This window comes from Scyliorhinus canicula, chromosome 6 (genome assembly GCF_902713615.1).
Source record: "Scyliorhinus canicula chromosome 6, sScyCan1.1, whole genome shotgun sequence".
NCBI classification, from domain to species: domain Eukaryota; kingdom Metazoa; phylum Chordata; class Chondrichthyes; order Carcharhiniformes; family Scyliorhinidae; genus Scyliorhinus; species Scyliorhinus canicula.
In genome coordinates this window covers 10,409,669-10,433,972 of record NC_052151.1, presented here as the reverse complement: position 1 = coordinate 10,433,972, position 24,304 = coordinate 10,409,669, and the positions used below count along the sequence as shown (strand labels likewise).

The window sequence follows — 24,304 nt, the reverse complement described above, 5'->3', positions numbered from 1 at the left end:
ATTGGAAAGGGTACAGAGGAGATTTACAAGGATGTTGCCTGGTATGGAGGGAAGATCTTATGAGGAAAAGCTGAAGGACTTGAGGCTGTTTTCGTTAGAGAGAAGAAGGTTAAGAGGTGACTTAATTGAGGCATACAAGATGATCAGAGGATTAGATAGGGTGGACATGAAAGCCTTTTTCCTCGGATGGTGATGACCAGCATGAGGGGACATAGCTTTAAATTGAGGGGAGATAGATATAGGACAGATGTCAGGCTGCTTTTTTGTGAAGTGGAGCCTTTTCCTCTCAGGGGTACATACTTGCTCTGTATCTCATTAAATGCTTCTTCAAATATTCTCCATTGATCTTCAGTCGTTTGACCCATTAACAGATCTTCCCCATTTACCGTAGACAGCCTCTGTCTCATCACGGGAAAGTCAGCCTGAGCCAAGTCTAAAATTCTAGTGGCTGAAACCTTCCACTGGGCGGACATGTTAGTATGGTGTGTACTCCTGTGCCCATATAGGCCCAACGACCGACACAGTGGCCATGGCTAACACTGCAGCCCATGCCATTGCATGTCCCCCCTCCCAATCCCTCCCTGAACCCCAGCCATACTGGCAGCAGGGTAGCACAGTGGCTAGCATAGTTGCTTCACAGCTCCAGGGTCCCAGGTTTGATTCCGGCTTGAATCACTGTCTGTGCGGACTCTGCACGTGCTCCCCGTGTCTGCGTGGGTTCCCTCCGGGTGCTCCGGTTTCCTCCCACTGTCCAAAGAGGTGCAAGTAGGTGGACTAGCCATGATAAATTGCCCTTAGTGTTCAAAAAGATTTGATGGGGTTACTGGGCTGCGGGGATAGGGTGGAGGCGTAGAGTGCTCTTTCCAAGGGCCAGTGTAAACTTGATGGGCCAAGTGGCTTCCTTCTGCACTGTAAATTCTATGATTCTATACCCCCGACACTCTGCGTTCTGCACTGCGCCCCTGTCCCCAGCACTCCATTGGATGCCCGTGCAGAGCTTGATTCCCCGCCCAATTGCAATTCCGCTGTCGCTGGATGGAGATCCTGCCCCGTGCATTATATTTGTCTTCAGTAGGACTGACTGCTGCTACCCTAAAAAGGGAGTTTAGTGTAATTGTGTGAAAGATATGGCGGACACACTCAGGATATCAGCAGACCTTCTCTTCCAGCATTCCCTCAACCAATAATTGACATAGAGAATCAGAGACACATAGAAAGCTGTCATTGGTGGTCATGAATTCATCGTAAAAGGTACTGTGCCTTCCCTGAATGGCTGCATTCTAACCAGCATCCTCTCCTCCTGCACACAAACCTGCAGGAATATTGGGTGTATGAGAGCTACAGGTTTCCAGAAATTGAAATGTGTGAAGGCAGACAGTGAGATGAGAATGTGTGTCCACCCATGGACTTGACCAGCAGTGATATTTTCAACTCCTTCCAATGTCCACAATAAAAACACCAACCATAACAGTGAGGGCATTATGACCTTCCCTCTTCCACTCCTCAGTATCCCAGCCCCATCCAAAAACTCATCCATGAGACCAATGACTCATCCTTGCTGGTCCTGAGTGTCCATGCAAGCTGCTATTCTGTTTCCCTAGTTTATGCTGCAGAGTTAAACAAAGAGAACGGCTGACGTTTCACACAACAGCGCAATGCCAACGTCGTGCATGCCACTTTAAAAAAAATGTGAACCTGGTGCCTATTCAAAGCTGCTTTGATCTTGAAGTTGGAAGTAATATGTATAAAGTTTCCTGTGAATGAGTATTCATGGTGTACCAATGCATTACAAGCAAAAACCCACCACAGGTGGCATGAGGCAGAAAATGCCATAAACATGTTGCTGACGTAATCTCAGTATCTCTTCCTGCTGTGTATAAAATCACATTTTGGCTCCCACCTAATTCAGTCAACATGCATGCCCCATTTTCCGCTTGCTGCTGAAGTATCAAGGTCAGGCACATACAAGGTTAAATGTGGGACTGAGTATAATACTGGTCACACACTGTTGTAAAAAAGCACATGACCAAGACCATAGACATGGACACGGCTCCCTGACTGTGTTCCTTAATGCATTTATATATTGATAGAACCATCAATTCACCAGACACGTGTTTCCAATGTGAATCTAGGCTTTAATCGACTTACTTCAGAGCCAGCCTGTTACCTGTCGATGAACTCGTAGTGACCCAGGCTGACTCTGGACATGGGTATTTATACAGCTGCACTAGGGGGAGGAGTCATGGGCGGAGCCAAGGGTGGAGCCCAGTACAAGTTCCTGAGTGCTCCCAGCGCTACTCCCCCTAGTGGCAGGATAGCGCTACTGCGCTTACAAAGACAGTGTGAATTAACATATATATTACATTCACCACATTCACCCCCTTCAAAAAAATCAAGTCCGGCGGGGGTGGTGGTCTAGTCTATAAAGTCAGTCTGTCCGGCGGTCGAATCGTCCGCTGAGATCTGCGGAGCACCGGGGTTGCAGCCTCTTGCGGTGGCTGGATGGGTGTAGTGTGCTGGGGTACGATGGCGGACTCCAGGGAGGGTTGTATCCGAGCTTCATACTCTCCTGGTTCGACCGGGGACTGGGGGCGCTGGGGGCTGGCCGGCGCGGGGGCGCGGAACTGGTGGAGCGAGCTCATGGGCTTGGGAGCGCAAGGGGGCGGCAGCATGGGGTGTAGGGTGAGAGATCCTTCTGTGGGGGTAGAGGGGGTGCTGGATCCGGCGGGTGCCAGATCCCAGAGGGATACAGTGTCCTGACGGCCGTCAGGGAACTCGACGAATGCGTACTGGGGGTTGGAGTGGAGCAGGCGCACCTTCTCAACAAGGGGGTCGGTTTTGTGCTCCCTGACGTGTTTCCTCAGGAGTACGGGGCCCGGCCATGCCGGAAGTGAGATCCCCGTGGTAGTGCCCTTGGAAAAAATGAATAGCCTCTCGTGAGGGGTCTGGTTGGTCGCCGTACACAACAGGGCCCTAATAGCGTGGAGCGCGTCTGGGAGGACTTCCTGCCACTGGGAGACTTGGAGCTTTCTAGACCGGAGGGTCAGTAGGACGGTCTTCCAGACTGTCACGTTCTCCCTTTCCACCTGCCCATTCCCCCTGGGGTTGTAGCTAGTAGTCCTGCTCGAGGCAATGCCCTTTTCGAGCAGGTACTGACGCAGTTCGTCGCTCATGAAGGACAAACCCCGGTCGCTGTGTACGTAGCTGGGGAAACCAAACAGGGTGAAGATGCTATGCAGGGCCCTAATGACTGTGTGGGAGGTCATGTCGGGGCATGGGATAGCGAATGGAAAACGGGAGAACTCGTCTACGATGTTTAAGAAGTAAACGTTCTTGTTAGTTGAGGGGGGTGGCCCTTTGAAATCAATCGCGAGGTGTTCAAAGGGCCTGGAAGCCTTGACCAGGTGGGCCCTGTCTGGTCTATAGAAGTGCGGTTTGCACTCCGCACAGATCGGGCAGTCCCTGGTGACCGCTTTTACCTCCTCGTTGGAGAAAGGCAGGTTTCGGGCCCTAATGTGGTGGGCGAGCCGGGTGACCCCCGGGTGGCAGAGGTCATTGTGGATGACTTTTAATCGGTCGATCTGCGCGCTGGCGCATGTCCCGCGGGATAGGGCATCCGGAGGCTCGTTGAGCTTCCCGGGTCGATATTTGATATCGTAATTGTAGGTGGAGAGTTCGATCTCCCACCTCAGAATTTTATCGTATCTTATTTTGCCCTTTGCGAGTTGTCGAACATGAAGGCAATCGATCTTTGGTCGGTGATGAGGGTGAACCTCCTACCTGCGAGGTAGTGCCTCCAGTAACGGATAGCCTCCGCAATGGCTTGTGCTTCTTTCTCGACTGAAGAGTGTCGGAGTTCTGAAGCGGAGAGGGTACGGGAGAAAAATGCAAAGGGTCTCCCTGCCTGATTTAACGTGGCTGCAAGAGCTACCTCTGAGGCGTCGCTCTCTACCTGAAATGGGGTGGATTCATCCACCGCCCGCATGGCCGCTTTGGTGATGTCCTCCTTGATACCGTCGAAGGCCTGGCGTGCCTCGGCTGACAGGGGAAATCGTGTGGTCCTAAAGAGTGGGTGGGCTTTGTCTGCATATTGAGGGACCCACTGGGCGTAGTAGGAAAAAAATCCCAAGCGCCGTTTGAGGGCCTTGGGACAATGAGGGGGAGGGAGTTCTAAGAGTCCGGGTCGGGGCCCAGGACTCCGTTTTCCACGGCATAGCCCAGGATGGCTAGTCTGGATGTGCGGAAAACGCATTTCTCCTTGTTGTACGTAAGGTTCAGCTTCCGTGCCGTCTGGAGAAAATGGTGGAGGTTGGTGTCGTCGTCCTGCTAGTCATAGCCGCAGATGGTGACATTGTCCAAGTACGGAAATGTGGCCCGTAGCCCGTACTGGTCCACCATTCGGTCCATGACTCGTTGGAACACCGAGACCCCATTAGTGACGCCGAAAGGGACCCGGAGGAAATGGAAGAGGCGGCCATCGGCCTCGACTGCCATGTAGTGGCGGTCCTCTGGGCAGATTGGGAGCTGGTGGTATGCAGACTTCAGATCCACTGTGGAAAAGAGCCAGTACTGGGCAATCTGGTTTACCATGTCTGCAATCCTGGGGAGGGGATACGCGTCGAGGAGCGTAAATCTATTTATAGTATGACTGTAGTCGACCACCATACGGAATTTTCCCCCAGTCTTAACGACCACCACCTGAGCTCTCCAGGGACTATTGCTGGACTCTATAACCCCCTCGCTGAGTAGCCTTCGGACCTCTGCTCTGACAAATACCCTATCCTGCAGGCTATACTGCCTGCTACGAGTGGCTATGGGTTTACAGTCCTTAGTGAGATTGGCAAAGGGAGGAGTGGGGGGAATTCGCAGCGTAGCGAGGCTGCAGATCGTGAGTGGGGGCAGGGGCCCTCCGAAGCTGAGGGTGAGACTCTTGAGGTTGCATTGGAAGTCTAGGCCTAATGAAATGAAATGAAAATGATAAGAGTGGCGCGCAGAGTTCGGGCAAAACGTAGAGCTTGAATTTCGAGTAACTAGCGCCTCGGATTGTGAGTGTCGCGGTGGTGCGCCCCTGGATCTGGATCGAGTGGGAGCCTGAAGCGAGCGCGATTGTTTGCTGTGCGGGGAAAACGGGGAGCGAACAGCGTCTTACCAGGTCTGGATGTATGAAGCTCTCTGTGCTCCCAGAGTCGAAGAGGCATGGCGTTTTGTACCCGTTGATATGGACCTCTGCCATCGAGTTTCGTAGATTATTTGGTCGTGATTGGTCCAGGGTGACCGCGCTGAGTTGTGGGTAGTTGGCGGCTTGATCAGCTGTGCTGGAGTGGCCCCGTGATGACTGCCCTCTGAGTTCATAGTCTAATTCGAATTCCTCCGCTGAGTTGTCCGAGCGCGGAGATGCTGATCGGGCCCGTGGATCGCACGTGGCGGGCGGCAAGGAAGATGGCGTCCAAGATGGCGGCCCACATGAGTCGCGCGTGTCGGGCGGCGAGGAAGATGGCGTCCAAGATGGCGGCCCCCATGAGTCGCACGTGGCTGGCCGCGTGGTGGAGGTTTTCCAAGATGGCCGCCCCACGGATCGCACGTGGCTGGAAGTGGCGGAGTCGGGGCATAGGCCGCAGCGTTTCGGGCCCCGCGGGGCTGCGGGTGAGGGGAGAGATTACTGCGAGTCGCTGGGGAGTTGGAAGCTGGGGCCCTTTTTGCGAGGCACACTCTTGCGTAATGCCCTTTTCGCCCGCAGCTGCTGCATGTCGCGTTGCGGGCCGGGCAGTGCTGCCGCGGGTGCTGATTCTGGCCGCAGAAGTGGCTGGCTGGAGCAGCATAGTGGCTGGCTGGGGCAGCATGGTGGCTGGGCGGCCGCTTAGCACAGGCCTGGGGGAGTCGCTGGTCGTGAGCCCATGATTGGGTCGCGGGGTCCGCGGGGAACAAGTTAAAGCTGCGGAAGGAGACCTCCATCGTGGTCGCAGCTTCCACATTCGTTTCTAAGTCCTGGGCCCCCTTTTCCAGCAGTCGTTGGTGCACATAGTTAAACCTGAGGCCCGCCACAAAAACATCGCGTACCGCCAATTCCCTGTGTTCAGCCGCGGTAACCACTTGGTAATTACAGTCATTAGACAAATTATTAAGTTCTCTCAGGAATTCGGCAAGTGATTACATAGGCCGCTGATGGCGAGTCGTGAACACATGGCGAGCGTAAACTTCATTAATGGGCCTTACATACATGTTTTCGAGAACTGCTAGCGCCGCAGTATATGACCTGGCCGAGTTTAGTTGCGTAGAGATTCTGTGGCTCACCCTCACATGCAGTAGACCTAGCTTCTGGTCCTCTGTAGTTTCGGCTGTGCTCGCTTCGGCAGGATAGGCCTTGAAGCACCGGATCCAGTGGGAGAAGATTTCTTTAGCCTCTGCATCCTGCGGGTTGAGTTCCAGGCGTCCGGGCTTGAGGGCCGATTCCATAATCGATCTTTACTGTTCTTAAGTCGATTAAATTGATGGAACCATCAATTCACCAGACACGTGTTTCCAATGTGAATCTAGGCTTTAATCGACTTACTTCAGAGCCAGCCTGTTACCTGTCGATGAACTCGTAGTGACCCAGGCTGACTCTGGACATTGGTATTTATACAGCTGCACTAGGGGGAGGAGTTGTGGGCGGAGCCAAGGGTGGAGCCCAGTACAAGTTCCTGAGTGCTCCCAGCGCTACTCCCCCTAGTGGCAAGATAGCGCTACTGCGCTTACAAAGACAGTGTGAATTAACATATATATTACATTCACCACATATATCATGACAAATCATAGGGCCATACAGCACAGAAAAGGACCTTTGACCTATTGCATCTGCACCGGTCAAAAACTACCTAGCTATTCTCCCATGTTCTAGTAGTTAATTATTAGTAGTTAATAAAGACTTGCTGTTTACATACAGAAGGCTGCAAAGATTTCCTTAACAGATATGTTCCGTAACCAGCAGCATCTCAACAGTTGGTTCCATAACATGCCCCTAATTTAACAAGCGGGCACAGATGGAAAGTGATTTGCAAAAGATGCAAATGTGATGTAAATAAAAAATCTTTTTCACACGAGTGATTTGGGTTTGGAATGCACTGCCTGGAAGTGTGGGAGAGGCACGTTCAATTGACGCATTCAAGAAGGCATCAGGTGATTATTTGAATAGAAACAATGTACTGGGGGAAAGACAAATAGCAGGGCGACAAAGTCACAATGTTTGTTTGGAGAGACAGATCTGACACGATAGGCCTCCTGGCCTCCTTCTGTGGCGTAACAATTCTGTGATTCTGCTGTGGTGGAATTATAACTTTCAACCTCTTGAGTTCACATGTTCAGATCCAAACATTCATATTCAATAATAATGAGAAATAGGTATCTAAAATACAGAACAATGGCAAATAGGATTGTATACAGCAGGTTGAATTCTAATTGCGAAGTTTCATACTTCTGTTTCTGAATAATCATAAAGAAGCTTCAAGCGTTCCCAATAACAATATTAATCATTTCTACTTTATTTTTGTTTCCTCAGTTTTTTAGATTTGCATAGAAGTTACTCAAACAAACCTGGATGGTGTGTGAGTCACTGGCCTGTCCAAGGATTTCCAGTAAAGTTGGATCTGATACAAAGAAAAATCTTGGAAATAGCAACCTTTTCTTTTCTAAATATCTGTGAAAATAAGAAAGTTAAAACACATCAATATATTTCTAATACCAATTTCCTAAATCCAATTTTCCTGTGGTTATGGGTTTCCTTATTACAATTAATCTCAGATTTCTGGTAAATTGCTAATGGAGAATTAGAGAATATGAAATGAAATGAAAATCGCTTATTGTCACAAGTAGGCTTCAATGAAGTTACTGTGAAAGCCCCTAGTCGCCACATTCCGGCGCCTGTTCGAGGAGGCTGGTACGGGAATTGAACCGTGCTGCTGGTCTGCCTTGGTCTGCTTTAAAGCCAGCAATTTAGCCGTGCGAAACAGCCCCTATGGTAAGCATAATAATAATAATGCTTATTGTCACAAGTAGGTTTCAATGAAATTACTGTGTGAAGCCCCGAGTCGCCACATTCCAGGGCCTGTTCGGGGAGGCTGGTACGGGAACTGAACCCACGCTGATGGCATTGTTTAAGAGCGGTGAGGTGATGATGCAGCTGTACAAAACCTTGGTAAGGCCACATTTAGAGTACTGTGTGCAGTTCTGGTCGCCTCATTTTAGTAAGGATGTGGAAGCTTTGGAAAAGGAGATTTACCAGGATGTTGCCTGGAATGGAGAGTAAGTCTTACGAGGAAAGGTTGAGGGTGCTAGGCCTTTTCTCATTAGAACGGAGAAGGATGAGGGGCGACTTGATAGAGGTTTATAAGATGATCAGGGGAATAGATAGAGTAAACAGTCAGAGACTTTTCCCCCGGGTGGAACAAAACCTTACAAGGGGATATAAATTTAAGGTGAATGGTGGAAGATATAGGGGGGATGTCAGAGGTAGGTTCTTTATCCAGAGAGTAGTGGGGGCATGGAATGCACTGCCTGTGGAAGTAGTTGAGTCGGAAACATTAGGGACCTTCAAGAGGCTATTGGATAGGTTCATGGATTACAGTAGAATGATGGGGTGTAGATTAATTTGTTCTTAATCTTGGACAAAAGTTCGGCACAACATCGTGGGCCAAAGGGTCTGTTCTGTGCTGTATTTTTCTATGGTAAGACGTCTTACAACACCAGGTTAAAATCCAACATGTTTGTTTCAAACACCAGCTTTTGGAGCACTGCTCCTTCCTCAGGTGAATTGTTTCTCTATGTTTTCCTATGTTCTGCATTACAAGCCAGCTGTTTAGCCCAAAGTGCTAAACCAGACCCTATAATATCTAATAGCATAATATCTAAAGTATAGCAGAATTAATTTAATGTTTAAGTGTCTTCTATTATCAAAAGTCTTTTGTGCTGTAAAAATAGTAAATTATGGTTTTTAATTATTATTTATTATTTCAATGAAGAGAGATTGCAGAACTCTGACGTACAGAGGGATCTGGATGTCTTGGTACACACGTTACAAAATATTTGTATGCAGGTACAACAAACTATTAGGAAGAGAAATGGAATGTGGTTTATTAAAGGGGACTAGAATATAAAAGCAGTGATATTTTGTTCTCCTCGTTAAAGCACAGTTTTGTTCTCGTTTTTAAGAAAGAACAAAGGACGGAATCTTTCAGTTCCATTAACAGCAGAAAATCTGCCGGGTGGGTGAGCGTAATATAACATGAGGCCAAAAAGTAGTTTCCAGACATTGGGAAGATCTTTTGAAATCCAGCTCTCAGGACTTTAAACATTGGATAAGGGGTTCTGGCATACCTGTCATGTATGCTCATTAAAAAAACCACCTTGCTGGATGAAGGTATCTGCCAAATGAAGTTCTGCGCCAGTCAGAAATTAGTGTGACTGCTTTTGTGACTGTATATAAGTGGCATGCACCTGGTGAGCTTCACCTTTTCCAAGGCTTTGAGGTCTGTTGATGCTGCTTTTATCTTCTTGACTCATAACTTGACTCATTTCAGGTGCAGGTGGCACCCAGTCTCGCTTGGGAGGGTTTTGACTGAGGATTTTGACTGAGCTACAGTGAAGGAATGGTGATGTATTTCCAAGTTAGAATTGTGTGTGCCTTGGAGGGAATCTGCAGGTGATGGAGTTCCCATGCATTTGCTGCCCTTGACTTTTGAGGGTGTAGAGTTTGTGGGTTTGGAAGTGCCGTTGAAATACTCTTTTGAGTTGCTGCAGTGCGTATTAAATGGTGCACACATGTTGATTTTAAGATGGAGGAAAAACTGTGAAAGAATTGCTCACTGAATGTATTCCTTCAATGTGTTCACAGATCCATTGAGATACAGGTTCCAGGTAACCCTGCCTTTGTAGTGGAATTTGCAGGGTCGGTATTGAACTATTGCTTTTACTGATATATATTAATGATCCAGGACTTGATGTACAGGATACATTTTCAAAGTTTGTTGATAACCCAAAGTTTGTAAGCATTGTATAATGTGAGGAGGACAGTTTTGAAATTCAAAAATACATAGGCAAGTAGGTGGCAGATGAAGTTCAATCTGGAGAAGTAAGTGGTGATTCATTTTGACAGGAAGAATGTGGAGACACAAAATAAAATTTGTTACATTGGTACATTTGTTAAGTGACTGCAGAGCAGATGGACCTGGGTGCATATGTGTATATATCATTGAAGGTGGAGAGAGAAATTAAGAACGCTTATCGTATTCTGGGCTTTATTAATCGGGGCATAGAGTACAAAAGCAAGGAAGTTATGCTGAGCTTACACAAGACACTAGTTAGACACTTCTGGGCACCACATTATAGGAAGGATGTGAATATATTGGAGAGAGTGCAGAAGTAGTTGACAAGAATGGTTTCAGAGATGAGAAACTTCAGTTATGAGGATAGATTGGTGACGGTGGAACTATTTTTTATTTTATTTTATTTATTGTCACCAAGATAGAGTGAAAAGTATCATTCTACGTACAATTCAGGCAGATCACTCCGTACATGAATACATAGAACATATTATAAATACACAATGTAAATACATGGACATAAAACACCGGATGAAACATATGCAATATAGTGCTACAGCTGTTGAGAAGAAGCATAGAAAGATCAGTTAATTGCATAAGAGGGCCATTCAGGAGTTTGGTAACAGCGGGGAAGAAGCTGTTTTTGAATCTATTGGTGCGTGTTCTCAGATTTTTGTATCTTCTGCCCAATGGAAGAGGTTGGAAGAGAGAATAACCTGAGTGGGCGGGGTTTTTGATTATGCTGCCCACTTGTCAAGACAGCGCAAAGTGTAGACAGAGTCAATGGATGGGAGGCGGGTTCGCGTGGTGGTATATTTATAAGAAAATGGTAAGATTCATTGTGCATATGCCAATGGAAAATCCAGTCCCTGACGTCTTTGGCCGTTGGCTGCCCAATAATCACAGTCACCAGGTTTGTAAATATAAACACGGTTACTGTTAGTTTCTGTTATAAATAAAGTCACAATCATGAAATCCGCAGTAATTACAATTGGTTAACAACAAGCTAATAACTAATAGCCACCTTAACATTCCTCCACCGTCTACACATACACACACAAGGCAGCCAAACACAAAGGGGTGGAAAGGGGTAAAAATCATAAGTGGAGGGAAGAAAGAGTCTTTGTTCCAGATTATGGCTTTGGCACAGTTTCCTTCACAGCAAGTTTGCAGATTAAAGTCTTTGTATTACAGGTTTTCACCCTGTAATGATTTTCTTTGTTGATTTGTTCACCCCGGTACTCTGTAGTTTAGAAATGAATTATTCACAGCTTTCCCTGGAAAGATACCTTATTTCTCATCAAACAGTGCTTTCAGTTTGCGGTTTGTCTTCGTGCCTCTGTAGTTCCAGGAAAACAGCATCCAGAGGCTATCTGGAGAGAGAGTCAGCCCTCACAGTGGTCTTTCTTAGGGAGTTAGCTGGATCTTTCTTTCACCGTGCTGCCAGAATCTAAATTGAAACCAAACGCAGATCTTGGGACTCTGAAAAACATCCCAATAGAATAGGATCCAATCACCAACCGTTACAGGGAAGAGCACAGCCTTTTGGGCCAATCCATTGATCACCAATCAATCAAACCGAGCCTCAATCCATCTCCCTGCCACTGATGCCAGCCAGTCTGCAGCTTCTGGTTAAACCAATACAGCCTTCCGAATCCTTCCTGCTTGCCTTAAAGTGGCATGTCAATAATCAAGTAAAGAAAGGGAAATAAGGGAATAAATAGGAAGGACCTTTATACCAACGTGACGTCATTCCGTCGCAGTTTGTAACGTGAACCTTGCGACCTGACCTCTGAGGGAGATTTCAGAGGTGAGTTCACAGGTCGCCACTACCTGCCACAGAGACCAATGGAGAGAGGAAATGGTGGACTCAGTAAGTTCTCCACAGGTCCAGCGAGAGAGGTTGAGTGATTGTTCCTTTCGTGGGCAGGGTGCGGATCCTAAGAACCAAACGATGCTGGAGGATGATGATGACACTGCTCCTCAAATATCTCCTGTAAATGTCTGATTCCTGCCTGATGGAAGGCTGTTCGGGAACGTCCACAGAACTGTGTGATCTCAGGCCTTTGAGACTCGGAATAACCCATCTCTGCTGATACTGACTCTTCCGAGATTGTTGAGTGGTTCTCACAAGGCCAAATGGCTCCCTAGTGCTGAAAACAGGCTTTCCCAGATGAATGGTCTGGGTTTTGGCCTGGGGTATTGGGCTGCAGTAGGAGGGGGTGTGGCTTCCTCATTACCAGGATTTCACCAGCATCACTGCATCATGACAGTGTAAGGGAAGCCGTTCTGCTGACATCCTCACTGAAAGTAGATGGAGGATGTGCTGTCGCTGGGCATTCGGCCCAGACGTGGGGGACGACAATGAAATGAGAGTAGGGAGACACTAGGTGAGTGCTTAATGTGACTTTTAATATAAGGATGGTTACATCAATGTTTGCTATTTTAGGATCACCTGAATCCACGCTGTGACTAAAATGTCTTTACCTTCCTAAATCTTTCACTACATCTAGGTGTTTTCCCATACTCCAAAGCTGAGGTGGAGGTGGCCTGCTGTCTGTCATGCCATTTTCCTGAGATGACCTTGGTGGGCGGACCCTGGTTGGCCAGGAACCTGAGGGCCCCAGCCTGTTTTCAAGAATCACGTAAAGTAGTGCCACCCTCCACGGTGTGCAGAGCTGGAGGTCTGTCGGTCACAGGAAGAAAGGACGCAGATTGGCTGGACACCCTCAGAGTCTCCTGGGTAGAAGGCCCAGATTGTGCACAACATGATCCTCTTCCCTGTGGGTGCCTGCTGGAGTGAGTTCCAGAAGCCCTGTCATCCTCTGATGCTGGCATTCCTGGATGCCCGCAAGTGGAGTTAATGCATTCAAACATGGAGTTCTCGGCATACGTGGGGTCCTGCTCCTTACTGGCCAGCTCTAGGACTCTCTCCTCGAACGGAGTGAGGGTCTTCACCTCGGGAATCACACCGTACGACTATGCTCGCTCCTGCTGATTGTGCTCAAGCTTGTCCTGCAATGAGATAGATGAAGAGAGGTAGGCAGGATGTATGCTGGGTTAGACTGATGCCTGGCATGCATGGTTGGTGAGTGGGGGCTGGGATACGATGATGAGAGTAGTTGTTGTCAGGAATAGGAGGTGTGTCGGAGGGCGAGTTGTTGGACCCAGTGAAGTGACTGTGAGTGAGTTCCCATTGGTCGTGTCATGGATGTGTACATCTCTGTGGTGATAGCTGAGAATAGAGAATTACCCTGGCTGTACAAAGGAGGTCATTCATCTTCTTCCTGCACTCGATTCCCATCTGCCTGTGCAATGAGCTAGTGCTCACTGGCACTGCCACCGCCTCCTATGCTGCGTTGGGTACCTTGTTAGCAGGCCTCCTGCCGATTTGAGGGTAGATGTCTCACCTCTTCTCCATCCCAGCCAGCATCTACATGAGGGCTCCCTTTAAAACCTTGGGGCTGTCTTCCTGGCTGCCAGCCCCCCTGAATGGACTTGGGACAAGTTCAGGGAGTGTTACGGAGATGTATAAATGGAGCGTCCCCTGATTGATGAGTTCAGGTGATGCTGGGACAAGCATACCAGAGGGCGGTTGCCATTGGTGAGCGTGAAACTCACGGTAAAAATATATATTTTTTAAGTGCCTAAAAATGCAGTGCAATTTCTTGCCAACTATGCTGGATTATGTTCATTTTTCTCACTGAAATTGTCATTTTGCCAAAATATCGGAAGAGCTACCCAATGTGTTGGGACAGAGGGAAAGGCACTAAGTCAGGATTCTCATATGGAGAGCCTGCACAGACACAATAGGCCAAATGCCTTCTTTCTGAGCTGTAACAATTCTGCGATTCTGTAATTCTGTAAACTTGATGTAACTTGGGGAACCCGTACTTATATGAATACCATGAGCTCTGAGATCAAATACTATTATATACGTCACCCGGCAGCTCGCTTCTCTTACTCCAGTTCAACAAGCATTTATTTTTTAGTTTGCTAACAGCAAGTCTGCCTGGTTATGCTGTAAAGCGCGATCAACTGGCCGCTTTGCGCATGAGTGAGAGAGCAACACAGCCGGGAGAAGCCTCACACGGGCTTCCTGGCAGCTTTTACAATTCCGATTCCAATGCCTCACGGACTTGGATATATCCCACGAGGCATTGGAATCGGAATCCCACTCAAAAGGGGCGTGACCAAACAGCACATAGGTTTTCATTCTACCGGCTCCCAGGATCTACCAGCCTTCCCAGGGAGGTTGCAGTCGGGCACCATTCAGTACTGGTCCACACAAACATGGACCAGGCTGAACGGCACTTGGGAATTTCCCAGGCCATCGGAGACCCCTGGGTACCAGGGATAGTGCAGGGTGGTCCCCTGGCCCTCACCCCGAATGTGGGAGAGGTATATGCAGTGAAATCACATGCCTGGGTAATGTTTACAAACACCCTTATCCTGACAAGACTAATAACCAAACTCTGAAATCTTGGACTTGACCCCTCCCTGTGCAGCTGGATCCTTGACTTCCTCACCAACAGACCGCAATCTGTCAGGATAGGTAACAGCACCTCTTCTACAATAGTCCTCAACACCGGGACCACGCAAGGATGTGTGCTCAGTCCTCTACTGTACTCCCTATACACATACTACTGTGTGGTAAGATTTAACTCCAATTCGATCTATAAGTTTGCGGATGGTATGACTGTGGTCGGTCATATCTCAACAATGACAAATCATTCTACAGGAGGGAGATAAATCACTTGGTTGCATGGTGTACCGAAAACAACCTCTCTGTAAATGTTGGTAGGACCAAGGAACTGATCCTTGGTTTCAGGAACCTTCAGGAACCGAGCAAGGGAACCGTGGTTTACTAAGGAAGTTGAAGCACTTGTCAAGAGGAAGAAGAAGGCTTATGTTAGGATGAGACATGAAGGCTCAGTTAGGGCACGTGAGAGTTACAAGTTAGCCAGGAAGGACCTAAAGGGAGAGTTAAGAAGAGCGAGGAGAGGACACGAAAAGTCGTTGGCGGATAGGATCAAGGAAAACCCTAAGGCTTTCTATAGGTATATCAGGATCAAAAGAATGACTAGAGTAAGATTAGGGCCAATCAAGGATAATAGTGGAAAGTTGTGTGTGGAATCAGAGGAGATAGGGGAAGCATTAAATGGATATTTTTCGTCAGTGTTTACACTGGAGAAAGACAATGTTGTCGAGGAGAACACTCAGGTTCAGTCGACCAGGCTAGATGGAATTGAAGTTCAAAAGGAGGAGGTGTTAGCAATTTTAGAAAATGTCAAAATAGATAAGTTCCCTGGGCCAGATGGGATTTATCCTAGGATTCTCTGGGAAGCCAGGGAGGAGATTGCAGAGCATTTGTCCTTGATCTTTATGTCGTCTTTGTCGACAGGAATAGTGCCGGAAGACTGGAGGATAGCAAATGTTGTCCCCTTGTTCAAGAAGGGGAGTAGAGGCAACCCTGGTAATTATAGACCTGTGAGCCTTACTTCGGTTGTGGGTAAAATGTTGGAAAAGGTTATAAGAGATAGGGTTTATAATCATCTTGAAAAGAACAAGTTGATTAGCGATACTCAACACGGTTTTGTGAAGGGTAGGTCATGTCTCACAAACCTTATTGAGTTTTTTGAGAAGGTGACCAAACAGGTGGATCAGGGTAAAGCTGTTGATGTGGTGTATATGGATTTCAGTAAGGCATTTGATAAGGTTCCCCACGGTAGGCTATTGCAGAAAATAAGGAAGTATGGAATTGAAGGTGATTTAGCGGTTTGGATCAGTAATTGGCTAGCTGAAAGAAGACAGAGGGTGGTGGTTGATGGCAAATGTTCATCCTGGAGTTCAGTTACTAGTGGTGTACCGCAAGGATCTGTTTTGGGGCCACTTCTGTTTGTCATTTTTATAAATGACCTGGAAGAGGGTGTAGAAGGATGGGTTAGTAAATTTGCAGATGACACGAAGGTCGGTGGAGTTGTGGATAGTGCTGAAGGATGTTATAGGATACAGAGGGACATAGATAAGCTGCAGAGCTGGGCTGAGAGGTGGCAGATGGAGTTTAATGCGGAAAAGTGTGAGGTGGTTCACTTTGGAAGGAGTAACAGGAATGCAGAGTACTGGGCTAATGGCAAGATTCTTGGTAGTGTAGATGAACAGAGAGATCGCGGCATCCAGGTACATAAATCCCTGAAAGTTGCCACCCAGGTTAATAGGGCTGTTAAGAAGGCATATGGTGTGCTAGCCTTTATAAGCAGGGGGATTGAGTTTCGGAACCACAAGGTCATGCTGCAGCTGTACATAACTCTGGTGCGGCCACACCTGGAGTACTGCGTGCAGTTCTGGTCACCACATTATAGGAAGGATGTGGAAGCTTTGGAAAGGGTTCAGAGGAGATTTACTAGGATGTTGCCTGGTATGGAGGGAAGGTCTTACGAGGAAAGGCTCAGGGAATTGAGGTTGTTTTCGTTAGAGAGGAGAAGGCTGAGAGGTGACTTAATAGAGACATATAAGATAGTCAGAGGGTTAGATAGGGTGGACAGTGAGAGTCTTTTTCCTCGGATGGTGATGACCAACACGAGGGGACATAGCTTTAAATTGAGGGGTGATAGATATAGGACAGATGTCAGAGGCAGTTTCTTTACTCAGAGAGTAGTAGGGGTGTGGAACGCCCTGCCTGCAATAGTAGTAGACTCGTCAACTTTAAGGGCATTTAAGTGGTCACTGGATAGACATATGGATGAAAATGGAATAGTGTAGGTCAGATAGGCTTCAGATGGTTTCACAGGTCGGCGCAACATCGAGGGCCGAAGGGCCCGTACTGCGCTGTAGTGTTCTATGTTCTATGTTCTATTAGCACGACACACACCCTCCGTCTACAAAGTAGAGATGGTCAATAGCTTTAAGTTCTTGCGGGTCACTATCACCAACACTCTGTCCTGGTCCACTCATGTTGATGCAACAGTCAAGAAGGCCCAACAATGCCTCTACTTCCGACAGAAGCTAAAGAAATTTAGCATGTCTGCATCGACTCGCACAAACATCTACATATGTGTTATAGAGAGAATCCTATCTGGCTGCATCACAGCTCGGCCCAAGATCGCAAGAAACTGCAGAGTGTGGTGAACTCAGCCCAACGTATCACACAAGCTTGCCACCATACCTTTGATTGTGTCTAGGAAGGCAGGCAGCATTATCAGAGACCCCTCCCACCCAGGCTTTGCCCTCTTCCAGACCCTTCCATCAGGTAGAAGATACAGAAGTCTGAAGACCCGCACATCCAGACATAGGAACAACTTCTTCCCCACAGTTACTAGACTCCTCAACAACTCTCCCTCGGACTGATCTGTTCCCTGTAAGAACACTATTCACAACACCCTATGCTGCTCTTGCTCATGTATTGCTTTGTTTGGCCCTTGTTCCACACTGTAATGTAACCAATCACTATGTTGATATACCATTTGTCAATTACTCTGTCGATTATTCTTTTGTCTACTATGTACGTACTGTGTACATTCCCTTCGGTACAAGTGACAATAAATATCAATCAATCAAACATTGCGATGTCACCACTTAGGCCACTGAAGTGTGAAAGGAGACGAATGAATTAATGAAGCAGATGGTTATGTGATGTCAATCACAATCCACTACTGGAAAGGCATAAATGGATTGCAGACAGTGGATCTGTGGGAACCAGAGGCATGCACAGCTGCTCACCTTGGAGGAATAGACACTGGACCAGCAAGGTAAATGTTACAGCTATAATGCTTCCCACTGTTCCAGTCCGCACTGCTCTCTAGCTTCCAGTCAGTGGTCTTTTTCCTGAGGGATCTTTGTAAGAAGGGTACTATGTGTGGGGTGTCCTCTTATTACAGGGGTCCCTGTAACTGGTCCCCCTATTAGAGGGGTCGCCGTGGGGGTCCCCCATTACAGGGGTCCCCTTATTAGGTCCTCGTGGGGGTCCCCTTATTACAGCGGGCCCCGTGGGGATCCCCCTATTACAGGGATCCTCTTATTAGAGGTGTCCCCATGGGGGGGGGGGGGTCCCCTTATTACAGGGGGCCCTGTGGTGGTCCCCCTATTACCGGTGTTCCTGTGGGGGAAGGAATGGGTCATCCCCATACTTGGGGCTCGTAGGGGTCCCCAGGCAATCAGGGGTTTGGGGGCTCCTATGTGATGCAGGGGGAAGGGGTTCAGGGCTGATTTGCGGTGTGGGGGGTTGGGCTCGGATGGTCTCTACAGTTGTGGCCCTGGTGTGGTGGACCCCTTTGCCCACCGCAAGGCACACTATGTCAGGTTCACACTTACTGAGACCTCATAGTGAACCTCATCCATATAATTCCCGGCCATGGGGACCGGAGAATCACGAGAGGGCGGAGCAGAGGGCATCGGGCCTGCTAAAGAGACTCAAATGCATTTATTTCCATGCTCCCGCTGGCATCTGGAGTGGAACCCATTCACACCATCAGCGAGGGGTCGGAACCTGGTATTCGGGTCAACGCCACACTCCGATCCTCCATCGGGGTATGCATTCTGGGTGGCACGGTGGCACAGTGGTTAGTACTGGTGCTTCACAGTTCCAGGATGCTAGGTTCAATTCCTAGTTTGGGTCACTGTGCGGAGTCTGCACTTTCTCGCCGTATCTATGTGGGTTTCCTCCGGTTGCTCCAGTTTCCTCCCACAGTCCAAAGACGTACAGGTTAGGTGGATTGGCCATCCTACAAAATTGCCCTAAGTGTCCAACAAGGTTAGGTTGGGTTACGGGTATAGGGTGGACTTAAATGGGGTTTTCTTTCAAAGGGCTGGTGTAGACTCGATGGGCCGAATGGCCTCCTACTGCACTGTAAATTCTATTCTATCTATTCTGGGCGTCCCGGGGATGGAGAATCCCGTCCTGTATGTTTTCAAGAAGGAGTTAGATGTCGCTCTTGGGACGAAAGGGATCAAACTATATGGGGGGAAAGCCGGAACATATTGGATGATCAGCCATGATCATAATAAATGGTGGAGTAGGCTCAAAGGGCCGAATGGCCTCTTCCTGCTCCTATTTTCTATGTTTCGCGTACCATCCAAACTGATTCTGCAGCTTAACCTTTCAAGCCAATATTATTCCTCAGTGCTCTATTGATCTCATTTTTTTCTAATGGAGCTATCTCCTCTTCCTTTTTTCCATCCTTACCTAATGTCAAATATCCTTGAATATTCAGCTCTGAGCCATGGTCATTTTGCAATCACTATTTCTGTAATAGGTGCCATATTGTACCATTCAACTTCTAATTTGTGCTACATATTGTTATGAATGCTTCATAGTAAGGGCCTTTAATCCTGTCTTTTATCATTTAGTGCTACTCTGACCCATTGTGTTGGTGCACATTTATGTTTGTGCGTTCCGCCCTTTCCTATTGTATTCTGTGAATTGTTACATTGTACTCTTGTCATTTTACATTGAACTTGTAAATATCCCCCAACTATTTAATTTGAAGCCTGTCTACAGGCCTACGTGTATGATGTGCCAGAACAGCAATCTTGGTGCAGTTCAAGTGACCTTACCAGCGGCAGAGTTCCCTCTTATCCCAGTATTGCTGCCAATGCTCCATGAATTGGAAACCACTTCTCTCACACCAATCTTGAATTCAACTCTGATCTTATTTACCCTATGCTGATTTGTTTTTCTCATTGATTATTCGCCATACTTATCGATATGTAACATGCAAGTATTGTACAGTTTCTGACTTCCTTACCCTGTTAGGGATTTTTGGCAAACCTCCAGTTGCTCTTGTAAATGGGGTAGAAGCTGTCCCATAGTGTCATCTCCAACACAACACTGGACGACTGTTGGCATTTCATGGGCTCTTTGCATGATCTTTATCCATGATTTATCAACATTTTGAAAACGTTTTGCTTCCTAGAAAATATTGGTACAATTCAGCAATACGAAGCTTTTAAAAAATAGGAACCGCAATGATATTATGGGGAGGTCCTGATAGCATCTCTGCCTCTGAGCCAAAAACTCTGGATTCAAGTTGTGTAATACATTGTGAAATTTCAAGAGGGAATTGGCGATAGCTCTTGGGGCTAAAGGGATATAGGGGGAAGGCAGGATCAAGATATTGAACTTGATGATCAGTCATGATCATAATGAATAGCGGAGCAGGCTCGAAGTGCCGAATGGCTCCTCCTGCTTCTATTTTTTATGTATGTTTCTATGTAAGTTCTACTCCAGGACTTCAAGGTCAAGGTCAAGGATGTTGTGTTCATAATGCACCCAACCAAGTGGAGTATCAACTTGTACATTGTTTCAATAGCAAGTAGTAAGAGTGGGAAAGACCCCTGGTCAAACATGTGATGGAAAGACAGTGGAGCTTCTACCAACACTATACATATGGACTGCAACATACAATTTATAGAACATAGAACTGTACAGCACACTACAGGCCCTTTGGCCCACAATGTTGTGCCGAACTAATCTGAGACTAAGATCAAATCAACCTACTCCCAACCATTCTCGTGCACTCCATAAGCCTATCCAATAACCGCTTGAAAGTTCCTAAAGTGTCCGACTTCACTACCATATCTGGGAGTGCATTCCACGCCCCAACTACCTCTGACATCCCTCCTATATCTTCCACATGAACCTTATAGTTATGCCCCCTTGTAACAGCTACATCAACCCGAGGAAAAAGTCTCTGAACGTCCACTCTATTTATCCCTCTCGTCATCTTATACACCTCAATTAAGTCATTTCTCATCGTCCTTCGCTCCAATGAGAAAAGCCCAAGCTCCCTCAACCTTTCCTCATAAGACCTACCCTCCAATCCAGGCAGCATCCTGGTAAATCTCCTTTGCACCCTTTCCAATCCTTCCTATAATGAGGTGACCAGAATTGCACACAATACTCTAAATGTGGTCTCACCAAGGTCTTGTACAGTTGCAGTATAACCTTACGGCTCTTAAACTCAATCCGCCTGTTAATAAATGCTACCACTGTCATTTTCAGTGACATGATGAGAGAGAAGCCATTTCAAGTGATTATTTGGCTAAGACTATATAGATAGGAATATAACCAGATGAAGACAAATCCAAGCAACTGGACAATTGAGGAAAGTTGTTGAAGCCGGATAGCATAGTCAATTGTGTCAGTGCTGCAGATTGGTTGGAAAGCATGAGGAGGATAAATTTATCATGGTTACTCCAAGTCATACATCTCCCTGAGTGGAACATATACTGTCAGATCAACCATGAACTTACTGAATGACAGAGCGGGCTTGAGAGACTGAATGGTCTTTTCATGCTCCTAATCCTTATGTTTGTGTGTTCAGTTACAACATGACCAATTGAAATGATTGACCAATTGACATAATTGCTCCTCATAATCCAGTTCCTTAATTCTACTTGCATTCATACAATCATAGAATTTCTACAGTGCAGAAGGGGGCCATTTGACCAATCAAGTTTGCACCGACCCTTTGAAAGAACCCCCCGCCAAGGCCCAGTCCCCCACCCTATTCTTGCAACTCCACCCTAAGGGGCAATTTAGCATTGCCAATCCACCTAACCTGGACTTCTTGGACTGTGGAAGGAAATTAAAGAAACCAGACGAAACCCACACAGACACTGGGAGTAAGTGCAAACTCCACCCAGTCAGTGACCCAAGGTTAGAATCAAACCCAGGTCCCTGGCGCTGTGAGGCAGCAATGCTAACCACTGTGCCACCCTTCTTCTGTATAAATTCAGTAATTACAATATACATTCTGTTGACAAGAACTGAACACAATATTCTAAATACTATCATACCAATGATTTATTAAGTGGCAAGATAACTTTGCTATTTAGCTCAGTATTTACCTGTTCCTCCCTTCCAAGAAAGTACTTACTTTACATACCGCCATTGTATTAATTGTTTTAATTGACCATAAATCAGGCTCTTTGATTTTCCATGCACATTATTATTTTCTTTCCAAATGAAGTAATAGTAATTCCTTTTTTTAATCCCCAAAGCACTTTACATTTCTCCACACTGAATTTTATCTGTTACATGCCTTCCGAATTCCCAAGTACATTCAAATCTTCTCATGTCTTATTCTTTTCAGCTTTGGAGTTAACCACTTTTGTATCAACTACAAATTTCGCTATTATGCTTGTGACTCCGAACTCCAAATATATCTATGGAATTATTAAACTAAAGAACAAAGAACAAAGAAAAGTACAGCACCGGAACAGGCCCTTCGACCCTCCAAGCCTGTGCCGACCATGCTGCCCGACTAAACTACAATCCTCTACACTTCCTGGGGCCGTATCCCTCTATTCCCATCATGTATTTGTCAAGATGCCCCTTAAATGTCACTATCGTCCCTGCTTCCACCACCTCCTCCGGCAGTGAGTTCCAGGCACCCACTACCCTCTGTGTAAAAAAACTTGCTTCGTACATCTCCTCTAAACCTTGCCCCTCGCACCTTAAACCTGTGCCCCCTAGTAATTGACCCCTCTACCCTGGGGAAAAGCCTCTGACTCTGTCTATGCCCCTCATAATTTTGTAAACCTCTATCAGGTCGCCCCTCAACCTCCATCGTTCCAGTGAGAACAAACCGAGTTTATTCAACCGTTCCTCATAACTAATGTCCTCCATACCAGGCAACATCCTGGTAAATCTCTTCTGCACCCTCTCTAAAGCCTCCACATCCTTCTGGTAGTGTGACGACCAGAATTGAACACTATACTCCAAGTGTGGCCAAACTAAGGTTCTATACATCTGCAAAATGACTTGCCAATTCTTATACTCAATGCCCCGGCCAATGAAGGCAAGCATGCCGTATGCCTTCTTGACTACCTTCTCCACCTGTGTTGCCCCTTTCACTGACCTGTGAACCTGTACACCTAGATCTCTCTGAGTTTCAATACTCTTGAGGGTTCTACCATTCACTGTATATTCCCTATCTGCATTAGACCTTCCAAAATGCATTACCTCACATTTGTCTGAATTAAACTCCATCTGCGATCTCTCCGTCCAAGTCTCCAAATGATCTAAATCCTGCTGTATCCTCTGACAATCCTCATCGCTATCCGCAATTCCACCAACCTTTGTGTCGTCTGCAAACTTACTAATCAGAGGTGACAACACAGACCTTTGTTGGACAACCACTGATAACATTCTCCTCGGCTGATGATACTGTCCCCTGGATTCTAACAGTCAAGTTCACCTTTGTAAAATATTTCTACTGATTCTTACAGGGACCATGTGCAGCGTCCTTCTTGACTTGCTGTCCCTGCTCTCCCCTGCCTTACTGGCTGCTCATTTTACTTCCACGCCAAAAGGAATTGTGCCAGGCCACTGATGATTGTAGTGAAGTTGTTTTGAAAGCAGCCAAAAGCATTGCAACACCAGCAAACACCAATAACATAAGCATGTCACCAACCCATTCCTCAATCATGGGTGGAATTTTGCCATAATTTGTCAGGATCTGTGAGAAAGCTGGCATGTATCTCTCCAGCTGCACAGCCGAGTTTTCAGATCAGACTTTCTGACTCTCAAAAATAAAATCAGGGGACATCAGTCTGGCAAGGCCAGCTCTACAAAGATCAGGGCACTGTCTTTACAAGGCACCCCAATCAGAACTGAACTTAAATTTCCTCAGACCCACCCAACCACAAAGGTATCAGAAGCTCTACTCCGCAATGGTGCATTTATCTGGAGCTGTCTCCCCACCACCCCCATGGCATAATTATCAGGGGCTCCCCCTGCGCCCCCACAATCACCATGGCAATGTTGTTGCAGCTCTGCCGTCACTGCCTGCTCCCCCCATCACTACAAGGCCTCCCTCAATACCCACTCCCATGTCAATGCCAGCTCTGCCCCTTCAATGCCTGCTCCCTTCCATCACTGCAAGATGCTCTTCAATGGCTGCTCCCCCATTGCTGCCAAGTTCTCCCCCCTTCAAAAACCTTGGCGCTCTTCCTCCCACCACGCATAATTGGACCACCTGTGCCGGGGACAGTGCCAGGGAGTAGTGCCCAGACATGCCCTTCTTCTCACTCGGGGTGTAGTCACCTCGACACCCCTGGCGGGAACCTCTCGACTGTTTCCCATCTTCCGAAACCTTTTCCAAACCTCACCGATGGGGTGCCACGTTGGCAAAGTTTGAATATTCAGTGAGGAGGGATTGTGTGATGTCGACCTTTTAATAATAAGTAAAATCATTAATATACATTTGAATAGGTTCCTGCCTTTTGTG

General features: G+C 47.1%; 1 protein-coding gene across 6 annotated transcripts in view; it reads right to left on the bottom strand.

Annotated features, from left to right (window-relative positions):
• Positions 1-24,304, bottom strand: part of LOC119966976 (dynein heavy chain 8, axonemal-like) — a 1,648,910-nt gene that overhangs the window by 670,537 nt on the left and 954,069 nt on the right. For all 6 annotated transcript variants that reach the window (XM_038798944.1, XM_038798946.1, XM_038798947.1 and 3 more), the window contains 2 exons: positions 19,817-19,980; positions 7,570-7,672 (listed from right to left, as the gene is read on the bottom strand). In XM_038798944.1, the coding sequence (XP_038654872.1) occupies positions 7,570-7,672; positions 19,817-19,980 (267 nt within the window). The remainder of the gene's footprint in view (positions 1-7,569; positions 7,673-19,816; positions 19,981-24,304) is intronic.